General features: G+C 38.6%; 1 protein-coding gene across 7 annotated transcripts in view; it reads right to left on the reverse strand.

Annotated features, from left to right (window-relative positions):
• The window catches only part of Trim37 (tripartite motif containing 37), a 131,270-nt gene that overhangs the window by 82,644 nt on the left and 31,504 nt on the right, over positions 1–17,122 (reverse strand). For all 7 annotated transcript variants that reach the window (XM_048446788.3, XM_048446790.3, XM_048446787.3 and 4 more), the window contains exons 10-13: positions 12,974–13,024; positions 9,447–9,528; positions 5,811–5,887; positions 2,773–2,952 (exon numbers count right to left, since the gene is read on the reverse strand). In XM_048446788.3, the coding sequence (XP_048302745.1) occupies positions 2,773–2,952; positions 5,811–5,887; positions 9,447–9,528; positions 12,974–13,024 (390 nt within the window). The remainder of the gene's footprint in view (positions 1–2,772; positions 2,953–5,810; positions 5,888–9,446; positions 9,529–12,973; positions 13,025–17,122) is intronic.

Raw genomic sequence — 17,122 nt, forward strand, 5'->3', positions numbered from 1 at the left:
AGGAATATAAGGCAGGTGGATTCGGTCTGAGGATTTGTAGAGACAGGAGTTTAAGGAATATAAAGTGGGTGGAGACAGGATCTCACGTCATTCCGTTGGAGATTTTTAGTAGAGATAAGAAATTTCTGGTGGCTGGCTGCTCTGCTTCTCTGATCTTTCAGCTTTTACCCTAATATCTAAGGATTTTTATTAAGACTAATTAGTTTCACACTTCAAAGCGCGTTCTTTCTCTCTCTCTCTCTGTTCTTTTTTGAGGCAGGGTTTCACTGTGAGTCCTGACTGTTCTAGAGCTCACTCTATAGACCAAGCTGGCCTTGAACTCACAGATCTGCCTGTCTCTGCCTCCCTAGTACTGGGATTAAAGGTGTATGCCGCCACAACCACCTGGCCCCTCCAAATTCTTAATCTGATTTTCGTTTTTCTTTTGTTTTATTGAGGCAGAGTGTCACACAGTGATCCTCCTGCGTTATACTCCAGGTTCCACATATTTCCTGTCCTTTGGGATAATCCATATAATGGGTTGAGTACCCAACACTACTTCACCACCCTCAAAAGAGTCGCATGCCTCCAATAAATTTTATCTTCACCCTCTCCTTATAATCAAAACTCCCCACATCAACAAAATGGTATATAGAAAGTATTTATATTAAATCATACTAACAAATAAGTTTTTAATGAACCTGGTTGTTCATATTTTTTAAAAAAAACTCAATATTTATTAAAAACAAACCCCATTCTTAGAGTCAAACATGATTCCTCCAAGTGAAGAACAAATGCCGTACATGTATAACTATACTCCTGAGGGAAGAGCCACAAGGCTAAGTCTGTACTTCTCTCACCTTTTCTAGTCCTTCCACTCTGCCATCCTTGTGGTGTTAGCTACTTGAGAACTTAAACATGTCCCCAAAAGCCCAAGCATAGAAGGGTGCTCCCTTTAGTGCATTATTAGAAGGTATTCATGTCACTGGGGCATGCCTTTAAAGAGGACACTAGACACCATACTCTTCCAAATCTAGCTATGAGGTGACTGGTTTGCCTCATGAAACGCTTCTACCATAATGTGATGATATATGCTAAGCAATGGGACTAATTTATCATGGACTGAAACCTCCAAAATGATGAACCAGACACTTTATAAATTGATTATCTCAGGCACTTGTTACAGGAACAGAAAACAAGCAACAAAGCAACCTGAAGGGAGAAGGGATAGGTTACAGTCCGTTATTGTCAAGGCAGAAATTAGACACACAATTATATCCCAATACAAAAGCAGACAGAATGGATGCAGGCATGTATGCCTGCTCTTAGTTCACCTTCTCCTTTATAGAGCCCAGGACTCAAACCAAGAGAATGGGGCTGCCGTGAACTGCAGGTCTTTCCATCTCAGTTAACACAATCAGATAATCCCCCACAGACACACCCACAGGCCGACCTAATCTACACAAGCTCTAGTGGGTGACACTGCCTTCTCAGGTGATTCCACAATAAAACTAACCATCAAATAGAAACAACTGAAGCCAGGCAGTGGTGGTACACGCCTTTAATCCCAGCACTCGGGAGGCAGAGGCAGGTGAATCTCTGTGAGTTTGGAACTAGCCTGGTCTACAAGAGCTAGTTCTAGGACAGTCAGAACTGTTACAATACAGAGAAACCCTGTCTCCAAAACAAAAAAATTAATTTTATCTAAGATTTTACACCTAATGCAAGAAAATACTATCCAAGCGGGCAGTAGTGGCACACGCCTTTAATATCAGCACTTGGGAGGCAAAGGCAGGCGAATCTCTGAGTTTGAAGCCAGCCTGGTCTACAAGAGCTAGTTCCAGGACAGGCTCCAAAGCTACAAAGAAACCCTATCTTGAAAAACCAAAAAGAAAAAAAAAATTTGTCACTCATACTGGTTTAATAAAGTGCTGATTCCTTTCCTTCCTTCCTTCTTCCCTTCCTTTCTTCCCTCCTTCCTTTTTGAGACAGGGTTTCTCTGTAATTTTTGGTGCATGTCCTAGAACTAGCTCTTGTAGACCAGGCTGGACTTGAACACCTGCCTCTGCCTCCTCTGAGTGCTGGGATAAAAGGCGTGTACACCACCGCCCAGCTGATCCCCTACTTCTAACATGATTTTATCAGAAAATGAAAGATGCTCTATAAAATTAAGCTCATAAAATCAGCCATTGAAATATTATTCTGTCAAACAGGGGAAAAAAGAAAAAAATAAACCACTCAATGCCTCCCTATTCCTAGACAGCCTTTAAGTTACACGTTCCATGAACAGGCTGAAGCTAATAATGAGGATTCTTGTTAGTATAACACCACTCTGATTCTGCGTTTGAAGCCAAGTATGGAATTATCTACCTGCAGCATATTAGCACTACACAATTTCAGATTTGGGGGCATGCTGGATTTTTAGTTAGGTATGCTCAAACTATAAGCCATCCTAAAAAAAAAAAAAATTCTCAGACTGGCTTCAAACCTGTTATGTAACCTAGACTGGCATTGAATTCCTAATTTTTCTGACTCTACAACTCAAATACTGGGATTATAGGGATGAGGCATCACATGTGGCAATATTTTCCTTTTTAATGGAATCAATAACTAGGTATCAAACCATTTTTTTCACTTTTATTATTCATCTAAATACACGGAACTCCTGAAATAAAAGTTACAGTTAGTGTGAATTTCAGTACTTATGTTTGTTAAATGAATAAACTTTGAAATAAAGTTTAGATGACATTATTCTCCATAATTTAAGTCATATTATCAAATATCTCAAACTACCTTAAAATCACTGTATCATTTTGTCGGTTCAGGTATCCTTCATTTGCAAGTAAGTCCAAACGAAAAAATCTATTATAGCCCCAGCACTCTCCAACTTCAAAGTCAGATGCAAATTCTCGAATAATATTTTTAGTAGGATCGTTGCAGGACTGATGAACCATTTCTACACGATATTCATACCTAAAATACAGACACCATTAGTACAGTCAGCAATGTAAAAATAAGTATCGATACAAAAATAAAATTGTTACTCCAGCTGAACTCCTTTCAGAAATGATATCATTTACAGAAACAAAAGTATTTCAGATGGGTCACTGCCTTAGTTAGGGTTACTATCACTGTGATTAAACACTGCAACAAAAGCAATAAAAGCAATTTGGGAAGGAAAGGGTTTTTTGTTTGTTTGTTTGTTTTTTAACCACACCTCTTCAAAAGAGAAAGGGTTTATAGGCTTACAGTTCCATATCACTGTTCATCACTGAAGGCAGTCAGGACAGGAACTCGAACAGGACAGGAACCTGGAGGGAAACCTCTATAAGGAAAAACTACTCTACTCTCTCCTTAAAGAAATTCTCGCTGGGCGGTGGTGGCGCACACCTTTAATCCCAGCACTTGGGAGGCAGAGGCAGGTGGATCTCTGTGAGTTGGAGGCCAGCCTGGTCTACAAGAACTAATTCCAGGACAGGCTCCAGAGCTACAGAGAAACCCTGTCTCGTAAAACCAAAAAAAGAAAGAGAGAGAGAGAGAGAGAGAGAGAGAGAGATTCTCAGAAAATGTCTCAGGTGGCCCACACCTGCAATCTCAGCACCTGGGAGATGAAAGCAGAAATATCCAGGAGTTCAAGGCATCCTTGGCTATATCAAGTTTAACACCCTCAGTTTAAAACAACAAGAACAAAAGACAGGAACTGAAGGAAGTTCGGACAGGAATCCAAGTAGGGCTGCAACCTGGAGGGTTTTGTTTTTTCTTATGAAAGTGATAATTTTGTTTTAAGTATTATATGCATGTATATGTTCACACACACCTTGAGAAAGAGATTAAGGCTTGAGAAAATGATGAAGTGTTTCTACAGACCCTACGTAATACTCAGATCTACTAGACTGCTATCTAGATTGCTATACAATGATGCATGTTTTTACTCTACATCTTGGAAGTTAAACTACCCACTGCTAAACCTTGAACTGCAAAATTAAACACCATTTCAACATTTAATGAAGAGGATTGAGAACCCAGTATGCTTCCTGAAGCATTAAATGAATTAATTAATTGTATTTATCAAAATAGAAGACTCACATCAAAGTATGTAGACAGTGTCCAACAAGCACACACATATAAATTCCAATCTTCTCTGAACACAGCACTATGAACATATAACATTATCAATGGTAAGGTATTACTATTTCTAAACCAATGTGAATGTTAGAAAACTCCTGAAATGGACATTGGAGATGTAGTGCAGTAACAGAGCCCTAAACCCTGGACTCGGTCTCTTGTTCAAAATAAATAAATGAATTAAAGTGCTGACATCTGTTTGGTCAGTGATAATAGCATCAAGCTGAATCCAGTACCAAAGATAATAAAAATGTTAAAATACAGACAGAAAAAAAAATCAAAGACAGAAATAAAAATCCCCTTAGGACTTAGAATTTTAAATTTTAAAAATTAAAATTTAAGATACAAAACATAAATTTCCCAAAAGAAAGAAATAGAGGCAAAGCCAGGCAAAGTGGTGTATGTTTTTAATCCCAGGAGTGAGAACTGAACCCACTGACGTGTACTTTTTTTTTAAGCTCTGACAATTTTATTAGTGTTTAGACGAAAAATCCCAGAACAAGCAAGCTGTAAATCTCAGCAGCTACCAGGAGGCGGAGAATGGAGAAGGGAAAACAGAAAAAACCATGTTGTTTAAGCAGGCTGGGAAGCCAGGCACAAAGTGGAGAGGAGCATTAGGAAAAGAATAAGGTAATGCCAGACATATTAGAGAAACATGCTTGGAGCAGAGACAGGAAAAAAGGAAGTCAGGCTTCCCTAAGTAACTCAGAAGACTGAGTGATCCCAGACACTGGATAGTTGAGGGTGGTTTTGCTTTGACTGTGACTTTGTCCTGAATTTCCTCTCTTGAAAAAAGAAAGTATTCATTTTTTTATTTTAGTGAAGCCCACGATTGAGAAACTTTTGAGTTTTAAAAAAGGTTGGATTTTAAGAGATTGGCTATTTTAAAGCAACTGAAATTTTAATGTGCTTGAATTTATAAAGACCGCAGGACTTTAAAGTCATGTTTTTAATGTGAGATCTTGAGGAGGAATAAGGAAGGGCTGTGGCTTAGTAGTGATGTGTTTGTGTGTCAAGATGACAAGGGGTCGGTTGTACTGGTTGGTTTTATGTCAACTTGTCTCAAGCTAGACATCAGAGAAAAAAGAGCCTCAACTGAAAAAATGCTTCCATAAGATCCAGCTGTAAGGCATTTTCTTAATTAACGGAGGAAGGTCTAGCCCATTGTAGGAGGTGCCAATTCTGGGGCTGGTTCCATAACAAAGCAAGCTAAGCAAGCCAGGAAGCAGCATCCCTCCCATGACCTCTGCATCAGCTCCTGCCTCCAGGTTCCTACTCTGCTTGAGTTCCTGTCCTGACTTCCTTTTGTACTTAACATCAATATAGTTCATTAAACAGAAGTGTAAGTTGAATAAACCCTTTCCTCCCCAATTTGCTTTTTGGTCATGGTGCTTCATTGCAGCAATAGAAAGAAACTCTAAGACATGAAGCATGTAAGCTTGTATTAAAGTAGTTAATTAAATTGCTTACCTGGCAGGGTGGTGGGGACACATGCTCTTAATCCTAGCACTTGGGAGACAGAGGCAGGCAGATCTGTAAGTTCAAGGCCAGTCTGGTGTACAGAGTGAGTTCCAGGACAGTCATAGCTACAAAGAAACCCAGTCTCAAACACTCCCACCCACCACCCCACTCCCAGTACCCACGCAAAAACAAAACAAAACAAAACAAAACAAAAACAAAAACAAAAACAAAAACAACCCGCTTACTTGGAAGTTTCAGGTAAGCCAGCTGATAGCTCCAAAAATACAGATAAGTAGTAGCCTCGTACAACTCCATTTCCATCCTAAAACAAGAAAAGAGGTTATGCAAAACAAACCAGACATCAATTCCAATACACAAATTTAAAGCAATGATGAAGCCTACAAACCAATATCTGATAATTGGGTTGAGATATATATCTAAGCTTAAAAACCAATAAAAAAATGTAAAAACCTAAATGTTTGTCCATATCAATTTTAAAATTTTATACATTAACTTAACCTTAAAAGTAATCTACCTCTTAAAATTTGTAATTTAATATTTGTTTGATGAATTTGTGCCACTTTAACCTCTCACTATCATTCCCATTTTGCTACATTTCTGTTAAGGAGATTTTATGTTGAAATACTGTATAAAGCTTTTGTAGCTGTTTAAAAATAAAATATTTAAAATTAAAAAAATTTATACATTAAAAAAGTAAAAATATTCACATTAACATATTAAGGAAACCATAAAAACAGTTAGAGAGTTTTAACACTTATAGACTCCTTACAAACCAATCTTGAGAAAAAACAAAAACTCAGTGAAAAAAAACAAATGACTACTTATTTTCACTAGAAGTGAGTGAAACCGAGTGGCAAGTATCAAAACGAATATCAGGGAAGTACTCTGCCATTGAGCTACATTCCCACATTCAAATAAGAATTTTTAAAATAAGGGGATGATATCCAGAATAAACAGAACTCCTACAACTTAACAGGAAAAGGAACAAACCTGATTAAAAATGGGCAAAAGACCTGACTAGGTTGTGTCTACAAAAATATGCAAATAGTGAACAAACACGTGACTGCATGCCCTGTATCACTGATTACTAAGAAATGTTAACCAGAACCATGATGAGCAAGACCTCACGATAATGTGCAGCAGAAGAGCCGACAGGTTCTTGAAGAGAATGAAGCATCCCTGCACTGCTGATACTAAGACGAAAATGACGCCAAATGCTGCTGCTTTAGAAAATAAAACAATCACTCTATGACCCGGTGATTCCACTTCTGAATATTTGTCTACAAGAATAACTGAAAACAGTTTCTTTTTTAAATAATTTATTTAATTTTAAGCACATTAGTGTGACGGTGTTAGATTCCTGATCCAAACTGAGTTACAGACTGTTGTGAGCTGCCATGTGGGTGCTGGGAGTGTTTGAACCTGGGTCCTCTGGAAAGGCAGCCAATGTTCTTAACCATTGAGCCATCTCTCCAGCCCTGAAAACGGTTTCTTAAAAGAGATGAGTGGCATCTATGTTAACAGCAGCCAAGAGGTGAGGGTAGCCTGAGATACACAGTAAGATCATCTCAAGAAAAGGAAGGAGGGGAGTAGAACAATGGCTCAGTAGAAAAAAAAAAATCAGTGAACAAAATGTGAAATGCACATATTGGGATTCATCTTTATCAATGAATGAAAATTCTATGCTACCAAAAATAAAAGATGAACCTTGAGGACAAGAACATTAATGCTCATTATGATGGGTCTAATAAGCCACTCATAGTAAATTACTATGTGATTCATTCCACTTACGTATTACAAGAGTCAAATTCAGAGAAACAGAATGTAGAATTAGAACCTATCAGAAGCTAGGAGGAAAAAACAGAGCTTTTTTTTTAAAGCTGAGCATTTCAAAGTTGATTTAGTGTTTTGAGACAGGATCTCATGGACTAGAGGAAGCTAGCATGGAGTTCACTATAAGACTCAGACTTGACTCAAACTCAAAACCCTGCCTCTGCTTTTGTTTTTGAGATGGGGGGCGGGTCTCATTGCTTAGTCCTGGCTGGCCCTAAACTAAACCACGTTCGTCTCAAACACAAAAATTTACCTGTCTCTGCTCCGCCTCCAGATTCTTGGAATTTGCCATGTACTTCAAATTGAAACATTCCACCCTGAAGAGCTCCATTAAAGTTTCTAAGACTCATTTGGGTGGTAGTGGTGTACGTCTTTAATCCCAGTGCTCAGGAAGCAAAGGATCTCTATGAGTTCAAGGCAGCCGGGTCTACAGAGTGTGTTCCAGGACAACCAGGGCTATACAGAGAAACCCTATCTTAAAAAACAAAACAAAAAAATCCACAAGCCCTCTCTCATGGTTACTGAGGCAGCAAACAGTTGTTGCATAAAGGTGACTCTCCCACAATTCCATTGCCTGCAAGACACGCAAGGGGCTTGAGGGATGCAGCTTCTGCACTTGCGGGCTTTTCAGTGATGCAGCTTTTTGAGCCAGCCATCTCTCTCCTAAGCAAACCTCACCTATACTTCTCCAGTCCCAATAGACTCACTGGTTCACTAAGCTCTAGCTGCTCACTTTATGCTCCAACTAGATGTTAAATTTGTTTGCTCTCTCAGTCACACTACCCTAGTTTATCTGCAGGATGTTGTAAACTCCTGATTTGATGATATTTTACTATTTTTCTGCATCTCTCTATCTACAACTTGCTATTTATTCTTTAACGTTGCTTGTTATATCATTATAAACTCACTCAGTCAGAACCAAAAGTATGATTATGTACAGACATACTTGGCAAAATTCATGAAATGCCCTTTCAGTTTCAAATGCTCCATGGTTGCTGAAGAAACAAACCCCTGGCTGGGAAGACCTCCTTCACTGTGTGTCAGCTTGTGAAGAACAGACCGCTCTTCGTGAATAGTGCCTAGCAAGTTGGAAAGCTTTGAAGCAACACCGTGTTGCTCACGCTTTGTTTGCGGCGCGGTAGATGGATGAGCCGCTAACAGAAACTGGCTGCTCATCCAGAGGACCATAGTTTTGATTCCAGCACCCACATGGGGGGCTCATGATATACATGGGTACCAAAACATGCAGACAAAACACCCATACACATAAAAGTAATAAATGCTCAAAAGTTTAAATAAAATCGAAAATTTACAACAAAATAATGGGAAAAAATGATGTGACTGTGACATAAAGTCACAAATACACAGAATGATCCTAGATTAACTTATCCTACACAATAAGTAAAAGAAACAGCTAGAATCATTTACATCTACTAAAATCGTGGCAAGAAATGCACACTAACTCAATGAGATTATATAAAGATCCAATGGTTCATAATACTTAAACCTATAGCTTTCTGAGGAAAATCTGACAAACACATTGGGAGAGGAAAAGAGAGATGGGTGATAACAGGTATCCAAATAATAGAAGGGAAACATTCACTATGAAAGCATTACAACCATTAAATGACACAGAAAATGACCATCAATAGTTATCAATACCACAAAAGAAAACACAAGACATTTCAAAGTAAAAGAACACTAATTCTTGCTAAAGGAAAGTACCTAATGCTAAGCATCATGATTTATAGCTATAATTCCAGAATTCAGAATGCTACTGCAAAAGAATCATGAGCTCTAAAACTGTCTTCCACACGTATTTATCTCCCTACAAACTAGAAATAAAATTTAGTGATGTTGGAGCTTATATATTCATATTTAACACATTTTGTACATATTCAGTAATAAATAGCATAAACAGAAAATTGCCAATTTTCATACTCCTCTACTAAGTAAACTAGTATACTTTAAAACACTAAAGAAAATCTCAAAATTAAGTTGAAAATTTAGAAATATAAAAAACTTACTGGATAAACTTTTAACCTCCAACAAAGTCCTGAAACTTGAAGAGGTGGGCTGTAAACAGGATCTGCTCTCTGGCGCAAAGTGCTGAAAAGAAAGAAAACCAACCAAATTCCAACATCAAAACTATTGTGAAATGGCAACAAGCAAAACCAAAAAGCAACTACATACCTTAAACTAATATATAATCTATATATAAAAACTGATATATTTATATAATATAAATAATATAATATATAAAAACTGAACAACAGAAGGTGACCGAACAAGTCAGACTTACTAAATAAGCTTGGATGTACTTACATATGAATTAATGATACTTAAACATTTAGCAGTATCTTTTACTTCGTAATTAAAACCCAACAAAAACTCAAAAACTGCCATTTAAGGGAAAACAGAGTACACTAAGTATTCCACATTTAATTCTGCTTCAGTAACCATTCTTTACTATTTATAAAACAAAAACATGGGAGAATAACTTAATGGTACAGCATGTGTTTAGCATGTGTACAGTCTTAGCTCAATATTAAGCACCAAAAATTATTAAACAAACGAAACAGATCATTTCTGTATAGCACATTTCTTTTAATGGAGAAATAAGAATGTGTGTCAACCCTTAATATTTGTAGGGGAAATTCAGCAAGGTTTTTAGTTACAAAACTACACCATTAAAAACAGACAAAATGGGCTGAGAAGGCAACTCAGTTAGTTAAGGCCCTCCACAAGCACAAGTACTTAAATCAAACCCCAGAAACTAAGTTAAAAGCTGCTAGGAATGGTGGCTTGCACTGGCAATGCCCAAACTGTGGAAATGGAGACAGATGCATCCCTGAGCCTTGATGGTCTGCCAGCCTAAGGCATTTGGGACGACTCCAGGACATTTATTATTCTTTCAGAATATCTAAGTTCAGTTTCGAGCACCTGTATTAAGTAGTTTATAATAGTTCCGGGACTGCTTGAAAACTGTACTCACACTTGTGTGTACTCACAGACAGACAGACACATACACAGAATTTAAAAACAAAAACGATGGGTAACACCTGAGGATGTCTTCTGACCTCCACACATGAAGCAATACAAATATATACTAAACACACATACCACCACCACTACCACCCATCCCCAGCACAGGGTAAAAACAGGTGCACAAGTATGGCTTTTTAGTTATCAGTACCTATTCCCACTATTTCCCAAAGATCTCATATTTTAAGTTCCCTTTATTGTCCTGTCCTTGAAGTCTCTTATAGTCTTTGTGATTTCATATATTTACTTCTAGACCAGTGTGGTGGTGCATTCCTTTAATTCCAATCTGGTCTACATAGGAAGTTCCAAGGTTAGCTGGGTATATAGTGAAATCCTGTCTTAAACACACACACACACACACACACACACACAGACAGAGAGAGAGAGAGAGAGGGAGAGAATAGATGATAGATAATTGAATAAATAAGTTTCTAAAGGAAATTAGCAAAGTCAAAGGAAACATGAAGTTTAACAAAAGAGTCTATACATGTCTTAAAATAATGGTCTGTTATGCATGATTCTTCACGTTTAGCATAGAAAAACAGACACCCAGTAGCCTTCTTTCCACAATTTTTATATACAATTCTTTTATACAAAATGTTGGGGCACACACAGATGTGAGCTGGTCCACCGTGTCTGAGCTTATTTTGCTCTCTCAAGGTTGTTAACAACAGCTGTGATTACAAAGGAGAGATTCTGGCCTAGGGTGTGGTTGGTTATTAGTATTTTGAGTGCTGAAGTAGATTCCCTCCACCAGGACCAAAAGTTGGTGAATTCAAGCCTATTTCTGTGTCATACTAATGAAGTCTGTTGCACCCCGCCCCCCTCTCTTCCGTTTTGGAGGAAGTATATAAGCATGTGGAAACTAAATGAGGATTCAGTATTCAGTGACTGTATCTCCCGATGCTGCCCTATGTTTCAGTCTCTTATTTCCCCTATAACCCTGTTCCTTTTGCCTAATAATACTAACCCTCCCGCTCCTACCCTGTAACGTACGAGTTTTGTTGAAGCTAGTTTTCAACAACAAAAGCTAAGTGTGCTCTATTTTTAAAATATTTCCTTTGGTCCAGGTATAGTGGCACACACCTTTAATACCAGCACTACGGAGCAGACACAGGCCAATCTGAGTTTAAGACCAGCTTAGTCTACAAAGTTCCAGGACAGCCAGGACTGTTACACCAAGAAACTCTGTCACGAAAAAAAAAAAAAAAAACAGTAACAAAAAGAATTCCTTTGCAACTGGAGAGATAGCTCAGCAGCTAGGAACACTTGCTGCTCTACCAGAGAACTCAAGTTCAATTCCCAGCACAGCAGCTCTAATTCCAGGAGATCTGATGGTCTCTTCTGGCCTTCGCGGCACCAAGTATTCACATGGTGCACAAACACAAACAAAGGCAAAACACCCATACACATAAAACAAAATAAAATTTAAAAATATATTTATAAAGCCGGCAGGGGTGGCACACACCTTTTATCACAGTCTTCAAGATGTAAAGGCAGGCAGATCTCTGAGTTCTAGGCAAGCCTGGTCTATAGAATGAAATGCAGGCAACCAGAGCTACACAGAGAAATCCCATCTCAAAAAAACAAACTTTAAAGATCTAATAAAGAGCCCGGTGGTGGTGTCGCATGCAGCAGAGGCAGGCAGATCTCTGTGAGCTCAAGGCCAGCCTGAACTACAAGAGCTAGGTCCAGGACAGGTTCCAAAGCTACAGAGAAACCCTGTCTCGAAAAACCAAAAGAAATCCAACAAAGAGGTCATCAAGTAGAAAAATGTATTCCCAACTTCATGCACAGCCATTGATGATACTCTATGAAATTACCTTCAGGTTATATGTTATAATGTGTACATGAAACAGAAATACATTTTGCTTTAGACTGAATCTTACATAACCAAGATATCTCAATATCTATATGCATTTTTCTCCCTATTTTTTGAGACAGGGTTTCTCTTTGTAGTCCTGACTGTCCTGGAACTTGTTCTGTAGACCAGACTACCCTCAAACTTAAGAGATTTGACTGCCCTGCCTCCAGAGTACAGGGATTAAAGGTGTGCACCACCACATCCAGTTCTATGTGCAAATATTTTAAACTCTGAAATCCAAATATGTCTTCCCTCTGAGATAAGAAATGAAGCCCAGGGCTGGAGAGATGGCTCAGTGGTTAAGAGCATTGCCTGTTCTTCCAGAGGTCCTGAGTTCAATTCCCGGCAACCGCATGGTGGCTCACAACCATCTGTGGTGAGGTCTGGTGCCCTCTTCTGGCCTGCGGGCATACACGCAGACAGAATATTGTATGCATGATAAATAAATAAATAAATATTTAAAAAAAAAAAAAGAAAGAAAGAAAGAAATGAAGCCCAGCATGGGCACTCCAGACCAGCTCTGCTTCTAACAGGAAACTTTAGTTAGGGACCTCATTAGCTCATTCTTACCACATAAGACCATCTAGTCTCTTACTTTTGCACACAAATACACAAGAAAAACTCAGAATTCTTAAAACCTCTTACCTGAAGTTCTCTAATACAAATGTAGCTGAATCGTAAGATGGGACCAATTCACTAAAAAGAAACAAAAGGAAAAAAAAAAAATCAATGACCTTAATTTACAATTTACATTTAGTTAAAAAATAAACTTTAAAAAAAACAGCTTTGTTTGTGGTGGCGCACACCTTTAATCGCAGCACTCAGGAGGCAGAGGCAGGCAGGTCTCTGTGGGTTCGAGGACAGCCTAGTCTATAGAGTAAATTTCAGGACAGGCTCCAAAGCTACAGAGAAACCCTTTCTTTCTTTCTTTCTTTCTTTCTTTCTTTCTTTCTTTCTTTCTTTCTTTCTTTTTTTTAAAAAAATATTTATTTCTTATGTATACAATATTCTGCCTGCATGTGTGCCTGAAGTCCTGAAGAGGGCACCAGACCTCATTACAGATGGTTGTGAGCCACCATGTGGTTGCCGGGAATTGAACTCAGGACCTTTGAAAGATCAAGCAATGCTCTTAACCTCTGAGCCATCTCTCCAGCCCTCAGAGAAACCCTATCTTGAAAATAAAATAAAAAAAATTTTTAAATAAAGTAAGTTCCTTGGAATTATCTTGAAAACTTGACAGCAGTAGTACCAATAAAATATTTCAAAATCTTGATTAAACAGAGCATTAAATCAAAGCAGTTCATAAACCATAACAAGTTTCTAATTAGAACATTTCCTTCAGCCTATTTACTAGCAAATATCCCCATACGCTTTGGTTATTTTGCTGGAATCCTCAAGCATGTCAGGCAATGACTCAGTCAACTCTATCACTGCGCCATGGCTACCGCTCTCCTACACTTTCATTATAAGATTAGAATATATAATTGAGGGGATAACTGAGATGGGTTAGCACAGTAAGACACTCTTGGAAAGGTAAAATGACATCAAGTAGTCTAAATTCCATATAATCTCCTCTAAAAAGAACTAAACCTAGGAGGAGCTAGAGGATAATATATCTCGCAGCCAACTACCCTTAGACCATGTGGATAGTTTGTGGCACTGTCATTAAAACATCATTTAACATAAAATTGTACTATATACAACATTATAATATGTTGCCATAATTTTGGTATGATTATAAATTGAAAAAATAGACTGAAAATCATTTTTTTAAGATTTATTTATTATGTATACAACATTCTTTCCATGTATGCTTGCATGCCAGAAGAGGGCGCCAGATCTCATTAAAGATGGCTGTGACCCACCATGCGGTTGCTGGGAATTGAACTCAGGACCTCTGGAAGAGCAGTCAGTGCTCTTAGCCTCTGAGCCATCTCTCCAGCCCCTGAAAATCATTTTCACTACATCTTCAGATAGACTATATCTACAGTAATTTGTGATATGCCAGGAGAACATGTTTAGTATAAATAAAATATTCTAAAATTTATCAAAAGTTGATAAGGCATGCAGCTCTTAGAAGGGAGCAAAGTCTAGCCTCAGTTAAACAGTAAGTTTGAGGTTAGCCTAGGTTATATAAGGCCCTATCCCAAAAACAATAAAAGAGGAAATTATTCATATATCACATATTGTCCAGAGCAAGAAGATGTACTTTGTCCTGAGTGTTATCCATAGTATCTATCCAAATTGACCTTGTCAAGCACTCCTATAAAATCCCTAGGCAGCTGTTGGCACTTCTTAGAAGACATACATGCCACACCTCTATGTTTCTGTGCCTGATGATTCTTGCCTACTCCTTCATAAGAAGTCAAATACCCAGAGGCCTGCTCTAATGTTTCCCAATTATGTATTCTATCACCCAACATATAAAACCTCAATTAGTGAGACCTATGCATTTAGTACCTGGAAATTTTTTTAAGACACCATAAACTTAATGAGAACTCCAAAAGGATCATCTCAAAAACAGTTTTCAAATTTCAACCAAAAGTAATGTTTTTGGCTATCACCCAAGATAATACATAATCATATGTTGGTCATTTTACCCACCAATTCACTATATCCTCCAAAATGTAAACACTTTAACTATCCTGTTGTCTGATCTATATGCTGTTTCTTTTGTTATGTGCTTATTCCAGTGACATGTGTTGTTTTTGCTGTAAGCCAGATTCAGAGCACAAAAAATTCATCTACTGGAGACTGAGATATTTCTCTATGTCTTAATGGTTTCTATTGCTGTGATAAACATTATGACCAAGAGCAACTTGGGAAAGAGTTTTATTGAGCTTACAATTTTACTCCATCTCTGAGGAAATTCAAGGCAGAAAACTCGGGCAGGAACCTGGAAGGCGGGACTAACGCAGAGGCCATGGGGGGTGCTGCTTATTTTCTTGCTCCCCATGGCTCACTCAGCTTGCTCTTAGGGTGCCTGCCAAGGGGTGGCACCACCCAGTAGCCAAGATCCTCTCATATCAATTATTAACCAAGAAAATGTCCTAAAGAACTGCCTAGAGGCCAATGACAAAGAAAAATTTTCTCAACTTAACTCCCACTTCCCAGCTGTATCTACATGTGTCCTGTTGCCAGAAACCCACCAGCACAGAACATGTGTATGTCTTAATATACAAAGGTCCACACACAAGAAGTGTAACGGGTTAGTGCAATGGAGCTCCAGTGAAGACAGTTTAACCAGCATCGAGCACAGATCTCTCAGCATTGCTTTAGCTTTTCATCAGTTCCCTTATCTGTCCTCCTGAAATGACTCTGGTCCTTATAAACGGATTCACGTCATGGGAGTGTCAATTCATCTGTTTACACAGAATATGGGAAAGTAGTCTCAAACTATCTCTATCCTGGAAATCTGCAAGTAAGATATCTTTAAATGTTTAGATCACTAACTTTATCAGATCACCACAAACAAAGGGAAAGAGGGAACCCAAAGTGCTACATAAAATCTAGTTTCCCTTTCCAACTTGACCACCCCTCCCAGATATCTAAACCTGACTATAGATCGACAATCTCCTCTATCTTTACGTCCTCTCTGAGTTGTTTTCTCATTACAATGCCCAATAATAAACAACGCTTTAAATTCTGGCTGAAATCACTTCCTTGTCTATCCAAGATAAAATTTTCATTCATATACACATAGACCATTCTTTTATGAATTTTGTTTTTCTCAGAGTTTCACATAGTCTAGGATGATCAATCATCCTGTTTCAGTCTCCCAAGTGCTGAAATTTTAAGAGTGTGCACTACCACACTCTATTCTATAAAGTACTGAAAGAAAAACAAACAAACAAAAAGAAGCAAAACAAAACAAAAAACTAAAGCTTCGCGACCAGCCGGTCTCATGACAAGGCTCTTCCAGGACAGATGCAGTGTTGTGCAGCAATTCCCTCCAAGATGGAGATATTACATCTCCCTGGAAACTGCCTTAAAACAGAGTAAATAATTCAAAGTAGCTTCAGGAAGTCCCTGTAACTGAGATTCACTATGCCTCTTCCTTCCAAGAATAAACAACAGAACCTTGAGAGTCACTCTCAGAAAAGCCAAGCTTCCTGGAGAGCAGCAGAGCTGCCTGGAAGAGGTTCAGAGAAAAAAACACCAGGAAAGGACACTGCTCCCTTGAGATTGGCATCAAAAGTAGCTATGAACCATCTGATATGGTGCAGGGAACTCAACTAGGGTCATGTGGATGAAATTCTGCTCCCTTTACCGTCCAGTCATCTCTCTCTTCCCCTGCAACCCTGACAAGTTTTTGTTTGTTTGAGACAGGGTTTCCTCTGTGTAGCTCTGGCTGTCCTGGAACTCACTGTAGACCAGAACATCCTTGAACTCACAGAGGTCCAACTGCTTCTACCTCCTGAGTGCTGGGATTAAAGGCGTGCACTACCACCAGTCAATTTTTAAAAGAATCCCAAATGATGGTTATGCTGATAAGAGCCACTTAGTTGGGAGATGGTGTTGCACGCCTTTAATCCCAGCACTCAGGAGGCAGAAGCAGATGGATCTCTGTTTGAGTTTGAGGACAGCTTGGTCAACAGAGTAAGTTTCAGGACAGCCAGGGCTACAACAAAAACAAAACCAACCAACCAAACAAACAAAAAAACCAAACTACTAATCTAAACTGGGTGTAGTGCACGAATTTAATCCTAGCACCCAAGAGGCAGAGGGAGACTAGCCAGCTCTACATAGCAGGTTCTAGACCTGTGAAGACTACACAATAAAACCTTGTCTCTG

Source organism: Myodes glareolus, chromosome 9, assembly GCF_982192425.1.
Source record: "Myodes glareolus chromosome 9, mMyoGla1.1, whole genome shotgun sequence".
NCBI lineage: Eukaryota > Metazoa > Chordata > Mammalia > Rodentia > Cricetidae > Myodes > Myodes glareolus.